Genomic DNA, 25,237 nt, shown 5'->3' with positions numbered 1-25,237 from the left:
CATCAAAAAGAATGTTAGTAATTTTTTTTTAATCAAAGGCATATCATTCATGGCTTTATAACCGATGTTGGAATGCCTGGCGTGCCATCAAGTGCCCCATGGTCTGCATTTGTTAGCTCATTCCTGGCCCCGTTTATGTCACCATCCTTGTTTTTCTTTCTTTCTGAGTTCCCGCTGTCAATGTGCTCTAACCTGCAGTATTTTAGGGGTCCTTACTAGCCGCCGTAAATAAATCTTTTGAGTACACAAGGCAGATCGGTGTGTTAGAAGTACAAACACATTTCTATTGCAGTATGAGGAAGGAGGCCATAGTGTTTTTTTTATATAAGTTTATTTATTTTATTTATTTATTTTTGGCTGCATTGGGTCTCTGTTGCTGCACATGGGCTTTCTCTAGTTGCAGAGAGCAGGGGCTACTCTTCTTTGTGGTGCACAGGCTTCTCATTGCGGTGGCTTCTCTTGTTGTGGAGCACGGGCTCTAGGTGCGCGGGCTTCAGTAGTTGTGACACGTGGGCTCAGTAGTTGTGGCTCATGGGCTCTAGAGCACAGGTTCAGTAGTTGTGGCGCACAGACTTAGTTGCTCCGCAGCACGTGGGATCTTCCGGGACCAGAGCTCGAACCCATGTCCCCTGCATTGGCAGGCGGAATCTTAACCACTGCGCCACCAGGGAAGTCCCAAGGCCATAGTTTTGATGAGAGGGATCTGGGAATATTTTCCAGAGGAGGAGGAATTTGAGTTGAGCTTTCCTCAGGCAAATGTCAGGGTGGGTGAGTAGGAGTTAGGGATCAGAGCAGAGGGGCAGTCGGAGAAAAGGGCAGCAAGAGTGGGGTGGTAGGGCTAGAAGGCAGGTGTGGAAGAGGGAAGCAGAGGCTGGGGTACCAGGGAGAACGGAAAGTTCACACGGATGCTACTCTGAGCCACATGGTTCCAAGTGCTGTACGTTCATGGACTCACGAAATCCTCCCCAGTAATCCTATGTGGTAGCCACTGCTGTTATTCCCCATTGAACAAACAGGGAAACAGGCACAGAGAAGTTAAAGTAACTTGCCAGGGACTCAGTTAATAAAAGGCAGAGGGGATCTTACCCCAGCGTTCTTTCTCTTGATCACTATGCCTCTCGCCTGGTGGAAGGGTGATGCATCAGTCAGCCGGCCTGCTGTAACAGAGTTCCACAGACTGGGCGGCTTGGACAACAGAATGTATTGTCTCACAGTTCTGGAGGCTGGAAGTCCAAAATCAAGGTGTCAGCAAGTCTGGTGTCTTCTGAGGCCTCTCTCCTCAGCTGGCCATCTTCTCGCTGTGTCCTCACATGACCTTTCCTCTCTGTGTGATCATCCCTGGCGACCCTTTGTGCCCAAATCTCCTCTTCTTAGTAAGGATACCAGTCAGATCGGATGAGGACCAAACTTGATGGCCTCATCTTAATGACCTCTTTAAAAGTCCCTTCTCCAAATTCAGTCGTATTCTGTGGTATGAAGAATAAGGGTAAGGGCTTCAACATATGAATTTTGGGGACACAATTCACCCCTAACAGGTGGGGAAGTACAGTCGAGGAGGCTCTGAACAATGTAGCTAGGTGTCTGGATTTTCGTCTTTGCTTGGGGAGCCAGGGAAGGTCTGGCTGTATTTTGGGAGGGTGTCTGTGGCAGCTGTGTGGAGGATGGAGGGGGCCGTGGCTCTCGAGTTTGGCTGCACGTCGGAATCACCTAAGGAGCCTTTAAAAAGCCTGGCGTCCCCGCTGTACTGCAGACTCATCGAATATGACTGGCTGGGGTGCGACCCGGGTGTCCATGACTTGTAAACCTTCCAGGAGGTTCTGATGCGCAGCCAACGGTGAGGACCACGCCATGAGAGGGAAGCTTGCCTGGAAACAAGGCGCCTGGCGTGAAGAAGGAGTAAGACTCAGAAACTAGATCAGTCCAGGCACATGCAGGATGAGAGTGGCCACAACCGCTGAACCGACTCCAGCCCAAGGCAGCTCACTCACGCCACTTGTCCAAGGAGATGTGATGGCCGTAACCACAGAATGCCATCCTCTAAGGCCATCCACACGCCAGAGCCCAGAGAACCTCTGATGCTCTGTTCCCGGAGGCCACACTGCCACCACCACCTGACCCCCAACTCCAGGGCTAGAGCTTGTAAGATCAGTCTGCTTGATGCCCTCATTTTATGGATGGGAGAGCAGAGTCCAGAGATGGACGGTGACTTCTGAGATCAGGAATAAAACCTTTGCTCTTGCTGTCTTGGAAAGTGGAGACTCACAAGGAAACCACGAGCTTTTGAAAGAGTGGGGCTGAGGGTGGCCCATACCCATGGCTCTCCCAGTCCATTCCTGGATGACCCAGTTGAGAGGACACTCCTGTCCTCGGAGCCAGAGGCTGGTGGGGGTTGGTGGCAACCAGACTGGGTCAAGGCTGCCAGGTCTCCTCTGAAAATGACCCTGGCTGACCAGTCCCAGGGCAGCCCCAGCCCATGGGAAGCTCCGGACACCAAACCAGCCCTGGGTGGTCCACAGGGGCATGGGTGGACTTCTCATCCCAGTGGAACTTTCTTCACAAGGGTCTAAGAACAACCTGGTCCCCTGTGGTCTCTCCTAACTTGGCAAACTGACCCCACTGGAACACAAGAGACCACCCGAGCCCATGACATCTCGTTCTCTTTCTTAGCAACTGCAGAGATGCCCTCAAGTCCCTGCTTCCATGGAGCTTCCATTCTAGTGGAGGGGAGACATAAAACCAAACACAAAATCAATATATATTATTCAGGGTGGCGTAAGAATGGTGAATAATAAGTCTCATGATTAACAAGCTCATTTCCTGTTCTAAGGTCTTCTCACATGGATTTTTTTTTTTTTTTTTTGGCTGCAACCGCACAGCTTGCGGGATCATAGTTCCCCAACCAGGGGTCGAACCCAGGACATGGCAGTGAAAGCGCCACGCCCTAACCACTGGACCGCCAGGGAATTCCCTCATGTGGATTTATCTTTTCAGAGCGGTGCCTTCCCAGGTGCAGTTGGTGCAAGGCTCTAGGCCACACACAGCGGGGAGACTGGACACTGGGGTGCATCCTTTCCCTCCAGCCTCGCTGGGGATGAAGAAGTAAGCCTGCGGAACGACAGGGGGGCAACACCAGACTGTCCACCACTGACACTTCCTGAGCAACGGCCGAGAGTGAGGTACCGTGGGGAATACACAAGTGTGAGAGGTAGGGGCTGCCCTCCAGTTTCTAAGCAGATGGGGAGACTGGGCATCATTCAGTACTAAATACAAAGGCAGGTACCTTTGCTATTTAGTGTTTGTAGGTCTTCATGGGATAGGACCTGGCTCCCAAGAAGCTCACAGTCTGAGGAAGGAGGTACGAGTATCTCTGTCTATGCACCAGCTTCCACCCACTCAGCTTATGTACGGTAAGTAACTAGTATTCAGCAAAGAGCTCAGACATGGCGGGTTAGAGGGGCTGGCCAAGGCAGCAGAGAAAGGAGGGGTGAAGGTGGGCAGACACAGCAGGGAAAGATGGGGTGAGGGCATTCCAGCTGGGGCCCACCAGTGGCTTCAGCTGAATGCAAGAATCTTGGAGAGGTGGTGAGGAAAGTGTGGTGATAGAAGGCCTGGCTGCGTAAGACTCGACAGGCAGGGCGGGGGTCCATGGACCCGAGCGCACATACCACCTCCCCCGGACATGCAGGCACACAGAACCCTGGGAGGAAGACGAAGCTCAGGGAGGTTGAGTCGTGTGATCTACAAGGCAGGGAAAGGCTCCACGTCCATGCTGTCTGCCCAGCCAGGATGCCACAGTGGGGACCAGTGATGAAAGTGGACCTTTCTTTTTTTTCTGGCTGCATCACACGGCATGCGGGACCTTAGTTCCCCGACCAGGGATTGAACCCGTGCCCCCTGCACTGGAAGCGTGGAGTCTTAACCACTGGACCACCAGAGAAGTCCCAAAAGTGGACCTTTCCGTCAAGTAATTTGGAGGTCAGAGGAGGCAGTTTTCAAGAGAGCCAGTTGGAAACCCACTGGGCCAACAGAAGCCCAGACTTCTGTTTAGGGTCATCATGGTGACCCAAAAGGTAGCAGAAGGAAATAGAAAGAACATTACACCAGGATGCTGGACACCAGCCTGGGACTGCACCTCTTTAAGCATCAGTATCTCCTCCTGGAAGCCAGAGTAGCTGCAGCCCCTGCACCCGCAACCCGTTCTGATGCCAGAAACGTGGAAGGTTTGTAGATGACAGAGGCCACTAATGGTGGTCCCGTCAGCAGCTCAGAAAGGAAGACCCTGGTTGGGGAAGGCTGAGCACAAAATGGGCAAACAGGTAGGAATAAATGATGAGAGGGCAGGGCAGGGGCTGCGCATGGGCAGGAGAAGGGAGCAGATCAAGCGGGGCCTCATGGACCAAATGCAAGATTTGGGTCATTATCCCAGGGACCTCCCTGGATGATTTTAAGCAGAATTAATTGGGTTTTTAAAATAGTTCTCTGCCCATGGTGTGGAGAAGAGGCTGGAAGATGGCAAGCATGGAGCAGGTACCGGGTAGAAGACTAGTGCATCCTTACGGGAGGAGCAGGAGAAACTCATCAACCCTCGGGGCCTTCGCACTGGCTGTTCCTGGGGCTTGGAATACGCTTCCCCTTGACGTTTGCATGCCGACTCTTTTTCTGCAGTCAGATCTCCACCCCTTCACGTTACCTCTCCAGAGAGGCCATCTGCTATAGCCCTGGACTTCCGTCACACTTGTCCCAGGTCATCCACCACTAGCTGAAACGATTCTGCTTATTTGTCTGCTGGTGGCCTCTTCCCGCTCGGAGAGCAGGCACCCTGTCTGCTGGGGTTCTGCTGAGCCCAGCCTCATCGCCTGGATCCGTATTCCTCAGCTGAGATTCTCAAGGAAGTAGCGGGAAAGGAGGTGCTTGCTGGAAATCAGCATGCAGGCGGTGTCCTGAGCCTGTGATACAGTCAGGGGGAAAAGGGACGGAGAGGATGTACTTCTGCCCCTTGAGGATGCGGTAGGGTGAAGGTTCCTACAGGAGGTCACATCAGCGGGGGATTCAGATGCGTGGGGCCCTTCCCAAGGGGGCCTCAGAACCCCAAGGCAATGCCCCAGAGAGGAGAGGGGGCATCCTGGCTTTGCCTCCTGAGCTGGGGCAGACTGTAGGGCTTGCGGTCTGCTGGAGGCCCGGCAAAGAGGGCAGAGATGCCCAAGGCCCAAAGCTCTGGATCCTGAGAAGCATCTCAGGGTGTGCACAGGGGGGTAGGAGAGAATTAACCTCCAGTCTTCAAGTGTGCTGGGGGTGGTTGCTCTGGAGACAGTACCTTGGGGAAGCAGCCCCTAGTGATACACATCCCTTAGGCAAGCTACATGGTTGCTTTAAAAAACAACGAGCTTCTGGCATATTTGGGGGCTGAACGTTCCAATCTTTGCTGGCAAGAGAACACAAGGCCACAGAATGCAGTGATGAGAAATAAAGGACCCAGTGACTCAATGCCTGTGTGACAGGTTTATTGTGGAGCGCCGCATGGGCCTGCCAACACAGTCCACAGACGTGACATTTAAAAGCCTTGTGCATTCCACTGGCTCTGTTGGTCTCCCCACTGCCAACCAGCCGTGTGAAACCCAGGGCGGCTTCTCCCCCTCTGCCAGGACATCTGCCGAGACTGTGGCCCAAATCCCAAATGTCCCTGCACGTTTAGGGAGCACAGGAAGGTGTTTGAAAAAGCTGCTTGCTTTGACATGGGCCAGCCTCCTGCTAACTGAGAAGGGCCCCGATTTGCGCACAAATGAATGAGACGTCTGACAGTTTTCAGGGAAGCTGTCCAAGCTTTTTTCTCTGAAATCCCCATCTGCAAAAGCGTGTTTTCTGAAAGTCTTAAATGCACACAATCCTGTGCTGTCTGGGTTTAATGCAAGAAAACAGGAAGCCAGTTAAATGGATTCCGTGATGCTCACCGACCAGGCACAGATGCCTTTTCTCCTCAGCAACAGTAACAACAAAGCTAATATCTATTGGGAGCTTACTATCTGCTAGGTGTTATTATTATCTCTCCATACGTAAACGAGGAAAATGAAGCACAGAGGTTAAGTAATCTGCCCACGACCACACAACCAGTGAGGGGCAGAGCTGGGATTTGAACCCCTGCTCTGAACTGCCATCTTGTATTGCTTCCTAGCCTCTAAAAGGGCCCAGGATACAGTTATGTGGGTCCCCCACGCTCCCCTCTACTATCTACCCAAATAGAATGTTCCAGGGAATTCCCTGATGGTCCAGTGGTTAGGACTCGGCGCTTTCACTGAAGTGGGCCCAGGTTCAATCCCTGGTCAGGGAACTAAGATCCCACAAGCTGCACAGCACAGCCAAAAAAAAGAAAGAAAGAAAAGCAAGTGTTCCAAAATTTTAAGAGAAATGGAGTCAAATATTACACTAAACTTGTAGATAAGTTGTGTTATTATATACAGCGGCCAGGGAATGAAAATTGAGAAGCTACAGCAACACGTGTTCCTAGGTTGGTCCAGAGTGAGGGCAAGCCTGTGTCTTTGGAAAATCTGCCTGCAGTTGCAGTGAGAAGGACTACGGTTGAGGAAGCCAGTGGCGTCTTGAGCCCATGTGCTGAAAGGGGCAGCAATATGTTGGAATCATTCCCTCCCATGGCAGCCCCAGGAGTGGGAGGACCACACAAGGGAAGGGGAACTCGCTCTCCATCTTTCCACAGATGCAGTCACTGATGACGTGGAGGTGGGTGGCTCTGAAGCCCTGGCAGAGATAGGGCTGCTCTTCTCAAATGCACAAGCCAGAGAGTCTGGGAGCTGCCTTTGAGAATGTCACTGTAGCTCCCAGACCGTCAGTGCCCTCAGCTACAAAGTGCAGGGCGTGTGCCCAGTGTTCTCCAAGACTTCAACCTCCTCAAATAATCCCGGGGGGCAGGGGGTAGCACCTCTGCATGTACCTGCGGCCACCGTAGACCTTTTCCTATGTGGGGCCTGGACTGCAACTAAGTGGACTGGGACCAAAGGGGACTGTGTGTGGCAGGGACCGAGGGGGGAAGGGGCAGCTTGGGGCATGTAAGGGGAGTCAAGTTGTTCAGTACTCTGAGTGAAGCAGCATCGTTGATGAAAAATGGCAGCTCAAAAGTGCCTTTCCCCCTCCTGTGTCAGGAGAAAATACACAGAGGAGACTCTGTCCAACTTTTAAAAACATGATGGGCTGGGTCAAAGGAAGGGATGCTTCCTCTTTGGAAGCTTGTGGCATCATCTGACATTATGTGCCAAGCAGATGTGGGAACAGTGGCTGTCAGCCTGTGCCAGGATCTTCGAGAGTGATACTTGTCTGCTTACTGGTGGTACTACGAGCTCACCATTCACCCACTATTACCAAGCTACTGACGTGGGCATTTAAGTCACCTGTAAATCATTGTCTCTCTTTGTCTGTCTGTCTGTCTGTCTCTCTCTCTCTCTCACACACAAACACACACACACCCAGTCTGCTGACAACATAAAATAATAACATCGTAGCTTCAAAGAGGTAGCATGCTTAACAGGAAGTTGCACTGATACAATTTTATAGCTGATTCTCATTTTCTACAAACAAAACCTTCAGTTTTTGTGACTCAAGTTATATTATTAAAAAATGCCCAGGGAGTTTTCAGTGTCAAGAACAGAACCTTCCTAAGAGGCAATGGAAACCTTTGATATGGAATCACCACACACCAGGAAACATTTTGGAAGTCTGGTTTTTATGTGTGGAGTTTTCTTAAAGAAAGGCCCAAGAGAAGTTTGGCTGAAGTGAGATGTTCACATCAAGCTATCGTGATCCTTGACCTCATTATGTTTCCCTATCCTACCAGATCCAAAATATCAGACATTTTGAAGAAAGGGCTATTTTTCTGTGCAGTTTTGGGACTGTTGGCATTCCATGTCGTTTCCATAAAAATTCTCTTGGGTATTTTGGGAACTAAAAAGAATGAATAGGATTAACTTACAATTTTGCTAGAAGGAAAAATGAATATTCACTTTCTCTCATAAGTGATTTTCACTCTGCCAGGAAACAGGACTGACTGATTTGTTAGGCCTGTTCCCCAGATAAGACCCGGGCTGGCATGGAGACCTGGTCCAGACGCAGGGGAAGACGCCCTGGCATCCCGGTCCTCAGCCTCCTGCACTGACCAATGAGCGAGAGGCTTCAGGAGCAGCCCCTTCTAAGGAGACTGTTGCTCTCAGGAAGCTCACACCTAAAAGCGGAAGGGAACTGCAGAGACAGCCCGGCCTCTCCTCTCCTCTCCGGGGGTGATAGACTGCGACCCAAGAACCGGAAGTCGGTGCTTTCCTCTCATTCACTAGTTCCCGGTCCCACCCACTGGACAGGCATTCTTGAGCACCTACCCTAGTATGTGCCCAGAGATCATACAGTGTATTGGGTTGAACCACATGAAACTGCCGTTTTATAGGTCAGAAACAGGAGTACTGGCAAATACTTCATACAGTTAAACCCACCACTTCGAAGGTTTTCCTAAGCTAGTGTTAGCAGGTTTTTCTTCTGATGCCATCAGAGAAGGTGGAGAGGACCCAGTCACCACTTGCTAGGGGATCTGGGCCTAATTCCAGAACAGGGTGGACATGCAATGATGTAATACACTGTAACTTTACAGGGGAATGAATCCTTGCTTTAGATCGGCTTCTCCCAGATACCATTTTATGCAGAGGCAGCCTGGAGCTTGGGCCACGTGGCTGCCTTCAGCTCTCTGGGTCCTGCTCTGCATGGGCGGGGCAGGCGGACACAGGAAAGCACGTTGTCCTCTTCTTGTCCACGTGCCACTGGGGCAAAACTGTACCCAAAGTTCAGTCGCAAGTATATTCACCCAGAGCAACCAGGAGAGCATTACCCACAGCAGCCAGTGGGATGAGACCAGGGTTTCTCAACCTTGGTACTGGTGACACCTGGGGCCGGATCGCTGTGGCCCCAGGGGGACTGTCGCTGTGGGGGACCGTCCGGTGCACTGTAGGATGTTTAGCAGCATCCCCAGCCTCTACCCACTGGATGCCGTGGTCTTCCCTCCCTCTGGTTGAGGAGCACTGGGTCAGATGGCTACTCTACAATCCAGTGCAAACTGAATGATCTGGGAGGGGGAAAGAGCAGTTTCCTGGGGACCAACCTGTGTCAACAAACTCAGAACACAGCCTAGAGGGATGATCTATGGAGAGGGGCCTGGAGAGAGCTATAGAGAGTATTAGAGGGCATTACCCACCTTGGCAACTGCGTCCCTGCTAGCCGAGCTCAAGGCTGGAAACACTGACTTATACAGGTGAAGGGGTCCCGGCCAAGAGACCGCTCACAGGGGGGTGGGCTGGGGGACAGTGACAGGGATCTCTCCGCCCACCTCTGGGCCTCCGTGTGACATCTCTGCCTCAAACAGCCACTTCTCTTCCCGGCTTCATCCGGCTCCTACCCATCCTTCCGGTCTCAGCTTACACATCCCTTTCTCCTGGAAGGGTTCTCTGATCCCTCCCTTCAACGCCCTCCCCGCCCGGTCGGCTCTGGATGTCCTGCTCAGTGTTACCTGGCGTCCATATTTCTCCTAGCATAGAACGTATCACCTTAGCACACACACGCACACGCACACACCCACCCCACATATATTTATGTACAGATACTTATGCAGTAGTTTGGTTTTCTGCTTGTTCCTCCCATTAGAACATGAACTTCATGAGGACAGGGACCCTGTCTCTACTGACGGAGCAGCACGCTCTCCCCAGAACCCAGAGGGGCGTCCACACCCGATGGATCTCTCCCCCACAATATTTGGTGAACTGATGAAGGAAATCACTTTTCCACTGAATGGCAGGGGAGGACCAATAAGTGAAGTTCCTGAACGGAATCAAGCACGTGGTCATCGTAGCCAACAGTTCCATCAACGTGTACACCAGTCTGTTTCTGCAAAGGCAACGAGACTGGAGTGTGCAAGGCAGAAACGGATGGAGAACAACAGTATGGAAGATGTGAAAGTTTCCGTATTTACCCACATCTGTATGTTCAACAGACCCTTATCGTGATATATCTTTTGGACAAATGTTTTATACTCTGAGTCACATCACACACCTGCCAATGTATCAGCACCATGTACCAAAAGCCCAATGAGACAGTTAAGCACGAAGCTGGGTGGTAGTTCTATTCTTCAAAACCAGTATTATGAGGGTTAACTGTTTGCAGATTGATCAGGGAGGGGTGGGTAGCAGGGGAAGAGGGAGGGCCATTCAAAGAAGACTCAGTGAGGCTCTCATGGTGTCTGTATCACAATGGACAGCAGGCCACCTGCTCACGCCCAGTCTGCTTGTTCCCCGTCACCACTGCCAGCTTCCAACATCAAGAACACAGAGACATTTCCATCTAACTTTTATATGAAGAATTTAATTATCTATACACATAACTAATTCAAAAGTTGTATTACAGTTGTTAAAGCCGCAGGTTTATATATTTATATATTTTACATTCATATCCATGAAAATACTGACGCGCCAGTGAATGAGGGGGAGTCCTCGTTCTCGGCACCATGTGAGTGGAGAAAGACCTCTACACAATCGCCAGCATGGAATCCCCAAGGGGAGAGACGTAGAAACAGAAGTTCACTACTGTTAAAAAGTCATTAGTAGAACCGCTAGGTTGTGCTTGAGGCTCCCTGCCCCCCGCCCCATTTTCTGTGCTGTCGGCAACGGCGTTTTTATTGAGAGCTTCCAACTAGTGTTTAAAAGACAAACATGGCTTCAGCTACAACATATCCAACACATTAACGGACCATGAGCTCCATTTCATATTAATCTGTAGAAATTCCACAGTCTAGTTAAAAAATGTAAACATTGGAAATTAATTGCAGGGAGACTCCTATACATTCTTTCTTGTCAAGAAAATTACTTGTTCAAAATATGTCATTCCATGAAAAGTCACTGGAATAAAACTTGGTGTAACAGAGACTAAGGCGAGATTGTAGATATTGTTGATCGTAACAACCTCAGTGGTGTTGTCTACGGATTTATGGTATGAAAACACGCAAAATTAAAAACCCAAAACAGAAAACACCAACTCAACCAGATAAATCTGAGACCGAACAAAAACACAGGTGCTTTCTCGTGTGGCTACAAGGTCACTGTGCAAAATAAAATTAATGTAATGTGATTAGAGCATCATACAAGATAACAGCTTTTGCCATGGAAAGAACTAATTTCTTATGTACAGGATGTATTATTACATGCTCAACAAGGTACATCTGATACACACAAACAAGCACAAAACAGCTTCTGTTTAATTGGCCTCGTTCTACACGTCTTTAAAACAGATATACTGAACTCCTCTGTACTTCTATAGTAGGGGGTCAAAAACCCAAACGACACAATTTAGTTGGTAACACTGGACAAAATGAAAAAAATACATCGAGTCTCAGATTTATGGACATTTGGAACATTTTTTAATAGCACATGCAGCATTCCTTGATAGTGGGTCTTTTTGCAAAACCAAAATAGCAAAGAAGTAATTCACTTTTTTTTATTAAAAGGCTAAGATATTTATTTTAAAATAATTTGAAAACTATTGGAAGCACCTGTGCAAAGGTGGGGGGAAGTCAATTTGAGTCACTAGGAAAGCCACAAAAGGACCCACTACCCTGTGTATTTTTGTAATTTTTTTGCTTCTATCTGTGCAAGTAATAACTCAACATTGCCATCACATGCAACTAAGGTAAAATGAGGTAAACTGCTCTGCAGTGAGTTCTTCTACTCAGAAGGCAGTAGGTGATCATGCTGGAAGTCACATGATCAAGGCTGCATCTCCCATCATCCCTCTGGGCAGTGATATGGGATAGTGGGTCTCTTTGAGGACTTTCAAGCCTGAGGGGGGGATGGACAACATATGATTCCTAGAAAAAGGAGGAAAACAACACATAAGCAAAACAAAACAATGAGCAAAATTCAAGCTAGGAAAATGAGTCAGGCATGTAAACAGCATGGTGCCAAAATGATTAAAAAGAAAAAAAAAAGGAAAAGGGGGGGAGGGAAGGGAGGGGACATGCTACAGAAGGAATGATTTTTTTTTTAAAGAAACAAAACAAAACAAAAACCCCACGAGATAAAGTCTTGCATTACAGAAGGTCTTCAAAGAGACTGTTGCGAATGCAGCAATGGTCTAGCTTTAAGTTCTGCAAACAAAGCTCAGCAGAATCAGAGCAATGCTGCATGTTTCACCATGAGACACCAGAGAGGAGAGGCAACCGAGGCACCAGGGCACTTACATTGCTGGCTGGGGTCCATGTCTGTGGTCAGCTTCACGTAATTGGACGGGAAGAGCCCCACTTGCCCGTGGACTTCTCCTTTCCACCAGTCGGGGTCCTCCTTGTTGAGGACGTTGATGATCTGGCCCTTGTTGAAGGCCAGCTCGTCGTCATTCTGCGCGGTATAATCGTACATCCCGATCACCTGGCACACTGCAGGAGACAGGCCAGGTGAGGGGCGGCGGCACACCTGCGTGGCTCGCGGGACGGGCTACCTGGGGGTATTAGGTACTCTTGTGTCTCATCTGTGTCCTTTCCGAAGAGGACAGAAGTAAGTGGAGGGCTCTGATGGGCTTTGTGTAGTGGGGGCAGTAGAGGAAGACGGAGGATTGAAAACCAAGACGACAGCAAAAATGTCAGACCAAGCCTTGAGTTTCTATAATATCTTCCTCTTTTACACGTTTAGTTGTCAGCAGAAAATGTACAGTGATAACTGAAAGCTTCCATGGAATCATTTCTATTTGAGTGCAGCGGCACTCCTTCAAAATGCTGACTCTGAACATTGGCCCAACTTCACACACAGCTGCCTATCATGGGGACTTCACTGTTGCTCTTTATTTCTTTTGTTTTTTGTTTTTTTTTTTAAGGTGGAAGGTAATTATCATCTGACCTCCAAAAAGTTCGACTCTTAGTGAAAAGTAAAATCAGTGTTTTATTCTGCTGTACCTTTGTGTCTCAAAATTTTTTCTCAAAGAAACACACAATTTCCACATTCAAGAACAATTTTTCTTTTCTCATTTTCCCCTCAAAACTATAGGAGGTTACACTGCCTTTATGCCCTGGCATTTTTACACTTCAGATAAAGTTTGCCTAGTTAGGTTTTACCCCCAGTTAATCTTTCCTAACCAACCTCTATACAGTCTCAGGCTTTAAAGATGCTCCAGCTAATCCAATCACCTCAGCAAACTATTTCTGCGGGTTTTAACCAACCTGATGAAGGGGACGCCGCCAGGCCTCCCCAAGGGAGAGGAGATCCAGCTGGTACCACACTCCTCTGCCCACATGAGGCCACGGCTCAAGCAAAGGGGCCCAGCTGTGGTTGGGAACCAGTCACAGTGTTGGCCAGTCCTTTCATTTCTTGCAAAGGCTGCCAGGTTTTAATCTGATTTCGCTGGGGATGTACAGCATAGACATTTAACCACAAGGTACTGGAATGAAACTTCTGCATTTTCCACAAGTGCCACCCAAGCACTGATGGCTTAAAGACCTAAAGCAGAAGTCTGCTCCCCTAACCTCGCCCATCTCAACTATTACCGAAGGATCTAATTTGGTCTCTTCAATCAGAAAACAGCCAACCATCTAAGCTGCCGAGCCTCTGTTCCTTTTTAGCCCTTTAGCAGAGCGTGTATAACATCCTGTCCATTAAGCGCAGCCCCTGTGTTCACAGGAAATGTCGCAGGGGAGCTATTTCAGTCTCAACTGAGCGGCACATTACAACCAACAGAGCCCTGAGGCCTCCCAGCTCAATCTCCTGACCTATTTAGACCCCGGCCATTTATTTTTAGGAGGCCCTTTTTGTCCCCTCGCCCCCAGCCCAAATTCCAATTTAAATAGCTGGAAGGAAATCAAGAGAAAAATCTGGCTTCAATGGCATAGCATTCAGGGCCCCTTTAGGAAGCCGGTTCCAACAAGGGCTCTGTTGTACCCAGCACAGCAAAGCTGCTTCGATACTTGGTCCTTTTGAAAAACATACTCCATATCACATTAGCTGGGTGTCAGCCCCAGCAAGTACAAGAAGCGCTTACAGCCAGTGTGAAAGACAATCTAAGCTAAAAAAATTGAGTGGAAAGGCTACCATGACGCATAGACCATTTTCTGAGCAGAGAGTATAAGCTGCTTACCTGCTGGGAATGCTGCGGGCTTAGGTGGCTCTGTTGGAGTGATTTTGCTCATCCCAGGGCTTAAAAGTTTGACATAGTTAGCAGGGAACCAGCCTATCTGGCGCTTTTTCCCGCGTGCCTAATAACAAAAAATTACATTACAATGTTTCAAAGGTTCATGTTCTTTCATGTTATACTTTGCACTTATACCAAGTTTACATATAACTGAAAAACAAATGACATCAATAGTAGAATCTACGGATTACTGTATTACAAAATGAAAACATGCCAGCTAAAATTCAAATCGTGGCAGCTATCAATCAGCAAAGCCTAGAATGTTCTGGCATGGGCTGGACTGTGTGGATCACAGAGCACTATGTAGTATGTACAGGATGGGAAACTGCTCATTTAACAGCTCTCAGCTGTCATTTTCAGGTAATGTAGAGGTTATGGTTTATGCCAATGTTATATATGGATTTTAGGAATGATAATAATGGCAGTCAGCACGTGCTGGGTGCTTTTTATGAGCCAGGCCTGTGCTAAGCACCTTATCTGCATTTACCTACACAACAATTCCAGAAGGATAATACTATTACTATTTCCGTTTCCCACTATTACTATTCCTAGTTCCCAGATAAAAAGAGTAAGGCTCAGAAAAGTTAAGTGACAATCTCAAGGTTACAGGCTAATCAGTGGCAGGCCAAGATTCACAGTCACATCTGCGATCTTCCTATGGAGAATAACTGTACATATACGAGATGACATACACGCAATATGTGGAGGACACAAGGAGTCTAAACTTCACCTTGTTTTCAAAAGCCATCAGGCTTATGTGATGGATCAGCCACATTTTCCACCACCATGCCTGCCTCCTTCTCTTTTATCTAATTCGACACAAAATCCATTCATTGAGTGTTTACATGCCGGGAGTTGTTGGAAGGGGATAGTATATGACACAGAGGAACTTATAATGAAGTTGGCGAACGAAGACTTGCACTCCTGACACAATTCCATGAGATGAAGACTCTAGTTAGGGATGATGATAAGTGTTATAACTGCCCTTCTGCACATCACCAGGAACAGAGAACTTAACTTACAGCACGTATACACACACACACACACCCCCTCTAGAAGCAAGGCTTTGATAAAAACAGCTGCCTTTGGGGACAGGGTGGGAGGGAGACATTTGAATTCCCTTTCGTAATTTTAATTAATTAATTAATTAATTTTCTGGGGGTCACGACACGCAGCATGTGGGATCTTAGCTCCCCGACCAGGGATTGTACCCGCGCCCCGTGCAGTGGAAGCACGGAGTTTTAACCACTGGACTGCCAGGGAAGTCCCTTGTAATTTTAAAATTTGAAACCATGTGAATATATTACTTATTCCCAAAATAAGGAAATAAAATTAAGAGAAAAGGAAACTTCCCACCATCTTACCTCTGCCCTCTCATCTGATTCAGTTTATCAAGAGGGATACTTCTGGGTTACTTTTAGAATGCCAATCAAATTTCACTTTCCTTGGAGTCATAGATTTCATGCCCTTGGCTCAAGGACTAAAGTTCTAATCCACTGTTAATCCACCAATGGTTGAAGCCACTCCTTTAAAAGCTCCCCCATGTTAATCTATTGAGCATATACTGCCGTAGGTCTCCCATCCCTGCAGCTTCACAAGGGCAGAACACAGAGCTCACTGGCAATTTCTTCATTTGTGTATCCACTGGGGAGAAGGGCTGGTGAAAGCACCAGAAGCCCCCCTGGGCACGGCAATTATGGATTGCAAGAGCCACTCAGGACTCTCTTTTGAGCAAGGTACAAGGAACGTGATGATGAAAAAATACGGTTTCTGCCTTCAAAGAGCTGATAGCCTACAAGAGGAAGTAAGAAATATGCATGGAAGTAATAATATCCACATCAACACTAAATACCAAGAGTGGTGCAGGCATCGGGGCCACCACGGTTCACGGGAAGAAGACGTCGCTTCTGGTGGGATGGTCACAGAAAGCTTCCGGAAGAAGTGGGATTTGGCCGGCTCTTGAACGGGGGAGAGGTGGAGATGACCATGTGGGAGGCGCTATGGGCAAAGGCAGTGAGGCATCGGGGTCTGAGGGTTGCTGCTTGTTTTCAAGAGAGCAAATCACCGAATGAGGCTGGAGTAGAGATGTCGCTGTGAGAGGCCAGACTGGTAAGACAGATGCTGGAAGGGGAAGAGGGCATCTGAGGGGAGTCTTGGCCAGCAGGCTGATAAGGAGGGCCAGTGGGGACACCCCCTTTTTTAAAAAAAATTTTTTATTGGGGTATAGTTGTTTTACAATGTTGTGTTAGTTTCTACTGTACATCGAAGTGGAGTTCTCTGCGCTATACACAGGTTCTTATTAGTTATCTATTTTAGTACATATTACTGTATGTATGTCAAGGGGATACCCCTTAAGTCTTCAGAACAGGGGAGTCACATATGGATGGGAAAGCCAATGAGGTGGCAACTCTCTACAAGAAATGAGACCCACCGGTCTGAGGAAGGCCTCCTCCTACCCAGTGAAGGAAGAGACATATTAAAAGGGGGAGTGGAGGGCATTCCCTGCCAGTCCAGCGGTTAGGACTTGGCGCCCTCACTGCCGGGGCTTGGGTTCAATCCCTGGTCGGGGAACTAAGATCCTGTGAGCCATGCAGCCAAAACACTCAATCACTTAAAAAAAAATTAGAAAAAAAAAAGGGGAGGGGGGGTGGATTCCAGGACCCCAATGGAATCCTAAGCCAATAAACTGTATCTCGTCCTCCCTGCTCGATAGGGCTTTTATGGCTGCCCACCAGCAAGCTCCCAGGGGAACTTTTGCCTTTGGGTACTCCAGGCTGTGCCTTCTATTCCAGCCAAGATACATTTCTTCAGTCCACCAGCTCACTCTTCACTCTCCGGCACTTTAGTTTTTAATTAGCTGCACAGAAAGGTGCTGTATTTCTTTACCTCACCACAACATAGACCTTTGCCTTCCTGACCAAGGTTTGCCTTGACAGAATGATGAATTGAGGACACACAAACACACACACACACAGGAACTAAAACTGTTGTGCTGTACAGATGTGGCTTTGAATGCAAAGGCTACTCTGGTACCACACCTTATAGCACCGCTCATGGAAAGCTCCGCTCCTACAACGCTGTGACTTAAGGATGACTCCGTCATGAATTCTCACTAGCCTACCACTCACTGTCTGAACTCAAGAATCCAATAGATTTAGATACATCTTCAGAAGCATTCTTAGCTCTCACAATTCTGTTCCTGGCTGCCCAAAGCTTAGGAACCAAATGGATTCAGATAACATGGCATCTCTCACTACACAAACGCAGGATTTAGGTGGTGCAGGGTTATCTGTACTTTGCAACGAAACGGTGTCCCTTTGAGATCTTGCATATTGAAATTTGGGCAGAGAATTTTAAACAAATGGAAAAGACACTGACTTGCAGCTCTCCTTCCCACCATCCACCTGGGTTCTTTTTTCGGATCAAAATCAGCTGACCAGGGGCGAGGGTAAGCTGCTCGGGACCAGTAGCAGTGTAGGACGCAATAACCTGGGCAATTTCTGGAAAACAAGACCAAACATAGCAGTGCATCATTAGAGTCAGGAAAAGGAGAGCCTAAGAAGACACAGCCACCTCCCAGGGTCACGGGTCAACATCGTCAAAGCCGGTGTACGGGCCAGTTTTCTACTAAACGAAGAAGGCTCGGTGGCCCTTCTTTGACCACACGGCAAATGCAGTATTCAGGAGCTGGGCTTGTCTTCCGGTTCTGCCCAGTCTGCTCGAGGACCCCCTCATCTCTCAGAACGTACCAACTTGCCTCCACAACCTCCCACTCTCCCCCAAGTCCGCACCCTACCCCCACTGCCCCAATTCCCAAGAACACCCCGATGCAGCAGCTGGGCCTCATTCATCCCCAACTGCCCTCCGCCCTCACACAGTGCTGATTATTATTAGCACATGGTCCAGTCAAGGATGGTTGAGCGAATCAAGGAACTCAAGTGAACCTTTTCCACCTGCCAAGTACAGTAGAAAGAGAAATCTGTTTTCTTCAGAAACCACCAGGAGTGTGCACTAGCTAATTTCTTTCTATGTTACGACTTTCTTTAGACTCTCTCTTCTACCCACAAGCCCATTTTCTTTGAGGCTCACATTTTGAGGGTGATCCCTGAATATCAGGTAGGAATCACATCAATGTAAGTTTACTTCTTTTTACTTCAAGTTAGAGGACGATCCTGCAGTCAAGAGGAGGGATTTTATGCAAAACAACAATTCAGCACAGAAAACAAAAAATGTAAACAGTTCTGTACTTTTCCTGAATGTGAACAGTCTCATGGGAAAAATTCCAGCAGTACCACAGACCAGGCTCTGAAAAGTACATTTCTCCTGGCACAGGAGTTCAACTACGAAAGGACAAAATCCTCCTCTGACCGAATGCTGGTGTATCCGCAGCGACAGCCTTGTGAACTTCTAGAAGCAAGACAGAACAGATTGTTCTATTCGTCTCCACTCTCTCCCCATCATAACTGTTCTTGAAAGAAAGAGATGAAGAAAGAAGGAATGAAGTAAAGACAGACAGACAGAAGGAAAGAGGTGAAAGGCCCATGCTCCTGCTTCCCTGAAGGCACATTAGCCCCCTAGGACCCTGTTCTGTAATAAGCGGCCACCAGGCTAGGAGCACCAGACCGTCCCGGTGCAGACTGGCCCTGACGCATGCATCCCAGAGCTCAGGCGAAGCGAGAAAGAGCCCAGCGTACACATACGTGGGCTCCACTGAGAGCTCAAGCTGGGAAATCTCTGCTGGGGATGAGAATTCTCCCCCAACATGCCAAGGACTAGCTCTAAACTCCACGAGTTTTCCATTTGGAAAAGATCCAAATCAGTGCCCGATTTGGCCCCTGATGTCCCTGCTCCTCAAAGGACCTGGCCTGCGTAGCCAGTGACCTGCCCTGACACTCTTTTCTGTCTTTTCCAGCTTTTTTGAGCAGCTCGCGGGTTTCAGTGCAAAGTGAAGCCCCTCTGGAATGACAATTCAAAATGTAGCATACTCCTGGTTAAAACAGACATTTGACCGGGGTGGTCCAACATCTGAGTCAGACTAAAATCCTACAACTGCCTAAAAACCCACCTTTCCTTGCCAGGTAAGCCCATTTGGAGCTGAGCACCAGACACAGATACACATCCCTGTCAGCACTGCGGTGACTCTTTCAACCTGTAATTTCTTAAGGCTGTAATAGCACAAAAGCTCAAATGACCTAGAGAGGAAGACAGGCCATACAACCGTATGATTTCACATCTGCTTCTTTCTTCTTTCAGGCTTGTATGTATAGAATATGTGATTTTGTTGAAATAAACTAAAACACTCTGAGTTCAGAGGGATGACTGTGATTTTTGTACCTTCACCATGTACCTGAGGAAAACCACCCAATGGCTTCTAAATTAATAGGATCTGCACTCTGATAATACGTGTTGCTCTCTCATCTCCTCCGTTATTTATGTCCTGGGACTAAATATGCTTCCAGGAAACAAACAAGGGCTTCCTGAACCTAACGAGAGGAGGACTAAGCAGCTGCTGACCCCAAATCCTACAGGTTCATGCATTATAACTTCCCACCATCTTGCCTGAATTATTTCTTCACATCCCAAGAGAACATTGTCTGGTAATGTCCCTACTATCCATGTGTGAGGCAACAGCCACATTTCATAACCATCTATAAATACATTATTAATGGATTCCAAGGAAAGGATCTCCTCCAACCACTCTTCGGACAGATTCTTTTGTCTTTTCTTTTCTTTTTTAAGGCTTCTGGCCCCAATAAACAAAGATTGGGAGCAACTATCAATTACATTTAAAATATTGAAAAATAAGCATCAGGGTTTGTCACTTACCAGGTTTTTTTCCTAAACTCCCTGTTTTCCCAGCAGTTCCAGAGCCCTTAAAACAGAGCAGAAGGTCTCATTTGCATACTGAAGAGTTTTGGTCAAGCAACTTAAAAACGATTAATGATGACACAAACCCGCTTGAGCCCCTAAATTCCCCTTTTCATTCCGGGGAAACATAGCATTGTATCTCCTGACATTATGATCTGTATCAAGGAAAACATGGGGCGAAATAAGTACTTTAAAAGCATGTAGCTTTTACTCTCTTCTTAAGAGAAAAATTAGCAAAGTAAGTGGCATTGTAGGACCCCAGAGGGCTCAGGTATTGACTGTGTGTAACATGGGCGCATCCTGTCCCTGGGTCAGGTGAAACAGGGGCTGCCCCGCCAGGAAGACTGTTAGTCTACAGCCTAAACACTAAGCTCATGCTTGATGTCCAAATAGTTAATTATTAAACACTTCACACATAAAAAATGTACAGAGACTATAATAGACATCCATGAGTGCAATGGATGTCTATTATAGTCTCCATATACTAGAGACTAAATATGTGAAAATATTAATATTATTAATATTCTAATTAAATTAATATTAACAATACATGGAAATATTAATATTTTGGTACATTTGCTTTAGGGCTTTCTTTTTTTTTTTAAAGAAGGAAAACAGTACAGTGGCAATTCAAACACCCCTTCCCCCATCCCATTATCCAAAGAGGCAGCCACTCTCCTGTATATCCTTTCTACCCAAACCTTAACACTGTTTAAACACTGAAATTTCTCTTGTAATGCTGGACACACCGCCCATAGAAGCAGACCATTTTTTTCCCCAACTACTAAGTGTTTCAAAAGTGCTCTGGGGTTGAATTCCTTCATAGATACTCATGGAATTTTAAACCAGCTGAGCAAGCCAAGCCAGCAGAGACTCAGCTGGGACAGGGGCCAGGCCGTAATCTGTCCTTGCAAAGTGCTTTATTCCAGATTAATTTTCACTCTTGTGTCCCTATCTTCCAGTAAATTAAGTATTCCAATTAAAACAGAATAAAACAAAAGGTTTAATTAACTAAATGAGAGTAACTTTAAGAATAAAAATATGTAATTATCTACCAGGAACACAACTTATCATTGTCCCTACCTATATTTATACTGAAATTCAATAACCATTTACCAGGGAAAGTTTGAATTAAAATGTTTACTCTGATTATGCTTTCTGTATTAACCAAGTTATACAATACCCATCTTCCTTGCAATTTTTATAGGCTGCATATCAAAATGAAGGAACACTAATGATAGAAGATTCCAAATGACCAGTTACTTTCCCAGTACAGGCTTAAATATACTCTCTCTATTCCATAAAAAGAACAAAGCAATTAGCAAGCCAGTGATAGAATTCAAGCAGCTTCAATGTGCTCCCTTTTAAACACCACAGCCAGCACTTAAGCTGAGACGCAGTCAGATGGCCAGGTTCCATCCTGGCGTTTCTTAAGAATGCAGCAGAAAAGTTGATCCAGGCTACGTGCCCCAGCCCTGCTCGTGTAGAGAAGGGAAGCAGGTTTAGGACAACCTCCCCCTTGTCCACGGGTCAACTTTGGTATCTGAAGCTGGGTCTGGTTTTTAAGTTTGGCGGGATATGGCCTTATAATATTGAAGTCTATGTCCAAGTAGGATGAAAGAGCTGCCTTTTTTGATTTTTTCATTATTATGAACTAATGTTGCTAAATGTCTAAAATCTTTGGCACTGTTAGTTCTTCTGTGGCTGATATTTAAGGCTGCGGTTAAGAAAGCACTTTACAACTCAACTTACCTTTAGAAAATGTCACAGTGCATTTTTTGAAACTTACTGACTTTGGATGGTTTTTGGTAGAAAACTCTAATTTATTAAAATCTAATGCAAGTAATGGCTTTTGTGTTTAACTGATCCCAAAGGTAAAGCCATTTTAAGAGGTTTTGTGCATGGGAGCAGAAATCCAGTTTAGTTTTTAATGTTTTCCCTCTACTCCCCTGAAATATCTCCATGGTTCTTATTGGATATAACTGGCTGGCCTGCAGAAGAGTTGAATTTTCCCTCTCCAGGTCTGCAGAGGACAATACAATGACTGTCCTACAGAAAAGAAGTACTTTCTTTCCAGCTTCTGCCAAATTCTCCAAGGGTAAAACACTTATGCAAATCCCTCCAGGGGAATTTCAGCAAGCTGCTCTCAAGACCAAAGCAAGGGAAAACAAACCAAAAACTCCCCAAACAACAATGACATTCCTTAAAAAGAAAAACAAAGCAGCAGATAAAACTATTCCTAGGAACTGCAGGGAAGGTGAGAAGGCTGACATGGAAGAACTACCATAGCTTATCACCAGGCCCAGCTTCGCTCCCCAGGCAGCCATGGGTCTGTTAAATGACTACATCTATAACCTGAAATTCCCACTAACTTGAAATTGGCCACTACGAGATAGGTTCCCATACTCTAGTAGGCCCACACCACCATTTCCTTAATCTTGTGCTATCTCAAGGCCACTTCATGCAACTGAATTTTTAGGGCCCCATTAACAACAATGGGGAGCCACTTCCAATTTGTAAGGATAACAGCATTTAAAATAAATTCAGTCCAGGGGGCTTCCCTCGTGGTGCAGTGGTTGAGAGTCCGCCTGCCGATGCAGGGGACGCGGGTTTGTGCCCCGGTCCGGGAAGATGTCACATGCTGTGGAGCAGCTGGGCCCCTGAGCCATGGCCGCTGAGCCTGCACGTCCGGAGCCTGTGCTCCACGGCGGGAGAGGCCACAACAGTGAGAGGCCCGCGTACCTCAAAAAATAAATAAATAAATAAATAAATTCAGTCTCTGATCAACGGAGATACTAAGTTCTAGCCAAAGTGTACCAATTTCTTAGATCTTGAGTCTTCCTAGTGTGTAGGCAAAAATACAAATTCTAAAAACTCTACTGCCCAATATTCTGGGGCCAGTATCACCAAAATACTTTTGTTTACATGGGCAAGATATTGCTGTGTATCTTTCTTGAAGTTTCTCAAATCAGTGACCCTGAAGACTAAATCTAGAATATTTACTCCGAATCCTAAGTCAGTTACATTCAGGAATAGAGATGAATCCTGAGTATTATCCCAGCTGACGCAGACCAGCCTCATTATGAGCAGTCTCCACTGAGCCCCGGGGGGGTTCTTCTGCTTCTGGGAAGCCAAGGCTGACCCTGCGGCACCAATAGACAATTTCAAACAATTACAGGTCACACTGTATTTGCTGTCACGTTCCAGAACTTAGCAAAACCCAACAATGATGTTCCACCGGCAAACATCATGACTCCCTGAAAAGAGAATCGCTGCACAGAAAGGGAGAGGAAACAGTTAACGTGGGTTTACCTCTGAATCTTTAAGCCTCACATAGTTAGAAGGGAAGACTCCGGACTTGTCGCCCACTGTTCCTGTCCACCAGTCACCATCTTTCTTGGTAACCAAAATCACATCCCCTTGCTGAAAGGTTAAATCGCCTTGCTCAGAACTCTCGTAAGTGTACATGGCAATAAATTCTGGTGGGGAGAAATATTGAGATACGGAGAGAGCTTGATCGTTTACAGAAATCCCAGACAACTTTGCAAAAGCAAGATTATGAATAAGGAAATTATTAGGATAAGGTCCATTCAAGAGAAAGGCTAGTCACTGATAAAATGCAGAGTTACAGAACCCCCTGGGCTCCAAATTCCCCGACTGCACATAAAAATTCAATAACTGCAGCCGGGGAGACAATTCCTGTGAAGACCCAGGACCAGGAACAACAACAAAAAAAACCCAACTGCATGTCCACCAACACCAGTACTGACAGTGATCCCCGATTTAACACCATGGTTTCTTTTTACATGAAAATGGTTTTCACGTTCACTTTTAGCTAACATTTACTGAGTACCTAGGTCATGCTGAGCACTGGGTTAGATGCACTGACATGCCAGGCTCCTTGGTGACCTCGTCAAATATCTGATTCACTTTTGAAGATACCAAGTCACCATTTTAGAAACCTTTTAGACATGGTATATCCTTTATGTAAATTAAGTAAGACACGTTTTTCATTATTCAAGTGCCTCGGTGAAAATTTAAGTCCTATTGTGCCATATACACAGATGGCAGGAAGCTGTTAGAACACAAAATTTAAAATATATATTCTTTGGTTAAAAACGGACACCTACTTGTCATTCAAGTATAAACAGGTAGAGTGGACTGCTGACAAAAGTAGTGTCTACCCAATCCCAGAAAATAATCACACCTTTCTGAACAAGTGGAAAAGACAAATCACAGTTTCTTACATTTGATTATTCATGTAATTTAGTCGTAAAGGACAAGAATTAATGTTCTTTACTGTCCTGAATGTGAAGGATGTGCATTCCAGAGGAAGTTTTTCTTTTGAATTATAAACAGCTGACTTTACTAAGGCTTAGAAACCAAGTCACACTCTCAGAAAGATCACTTGACACAAAGTTCTAGACACTACACTAGGTAGAGAATAAAAGATTTCCGGAAAGATGAACATACGTTTCTTATTTCCACTTTTTGTCCATTTTATCCTAGGCCTTTGTGTATTTTTTAAAAAGCAAAAAGCAAAAAACTCCCCCCCAAAAACGACAAAACAAAAAAACACCATTTACCGGAAAAGTTCATTTTATGATGGATGATGGATGGAGTGTTTCTTGCTAAAATTTCATATGATAGTCCTTAAATGCAGAGCTTAATGTAAATTAATTTAGTATGGAGGACTACATTAATTTAGTCCTAATTATAAGAGCCTCTGCAGGAGGCACTAATGAAAGCTAAAACAAACACCAAAAAACACAAACCCTCCTAATGCTTATGCTAATGTGGGCAGCTCTCCAAGGGGCTGCTTCAGCCTCCCTGTGCTGACCTGTAGGCTGAGGCCAGCAGATCCCGAGATACAAGGTCATCCAAATGTACAAGGCAGAACAGAAGCCTCTCTGTCTTTAGCCCTCCAGCACTGGTGACACACACCTCCACAGTTAAAACTGGAAAAATGATTTCCCGCACAAGGAAATCAAAGTTTGGCAGCTTGAATAAGGACATTGTTTTTTCATTAATATATTCCTTTTTCGGATTTCTCAACATTCTGACCCTTCCCTTTTCATTTTGTTCCGTTACTTGTTCCTTAGCTCATGTTTGGCCATTTCAGATTGGATCCTTGGCAATCAATCCTTTTCCCAGTGATTCCTGCACT

The 25,237-nt window shown here is 46.5% G+C and overlaps 1 protein-coding gene across 3 annotated transcripts in view; it reads right to left on the bottom strand.

The window, feature by feature from the left end:
- Nucleotides 1-25,237, bottom strand: part of ITSN1 (intersectin 1) — a 232,299-nt gene that overhangs the window by 40,315 nt on the left and 166,747 nt on the right. Inside the window, exons 24-29 of one of the 3 annotated variants that reach the window (XM_067739396.1) lie at nucleotides 23,383-23,549; nucleotides 20,029-20,074; nucleotides 17,581-17,702; nucleotides 14,149-14,266; nucleotides 12,269-12,460; nucleotides 10,379-11,896 (exon numbers count right to left, since the gene is read on the bottom strand). In XM_067739396.1, coding sequence (XP_067595497.1) covers nucleotides 11,895-11,896; nucleotides 12,269-12,460; nucleotides 14,149-14,266; nucleotides 17,581-17,702; nucleotides 20,029-20,074; nucleotides 23,383-23,549 — 647 coding nt within the window. In that variant the 3' untranslated portion in view covers nucleotides 10,379-11,894. Of the gene's footprint in view, nucleotides 1-10,378; nucleotides 11,897-12,268; nucleotides 12,461-14,148; nucleotides 14,267-17,580; nucleotides 17,703-20,028; nucleotides 20,075-23,382; nucleotides 23,550-25,237 lie in introns of those variants that run through there. The other 2 variants (XM_067739398.1, XM_067739397.1) reach the window with 2 other exon arrangements.

Source organism: Pseudorca crassidens, chromosome 5, assembly GCF_039906515.1.
Source record: "Pseudorca crassidens isolate mPseCra1 chromosome 5, mPseCra1.hap1, whole genome shotgun sequence".
Taxonomy (NCBI): domain Eukaryota; kingdom Metazoa; phylum Chordata; class Mammalia; order Artiodactyla; family Delphinidae; genus Pseudorca; species Pseudorca crassidens.
This window is presented reverse-complemented; position numbering and strand designations above follow the sequence as displayed.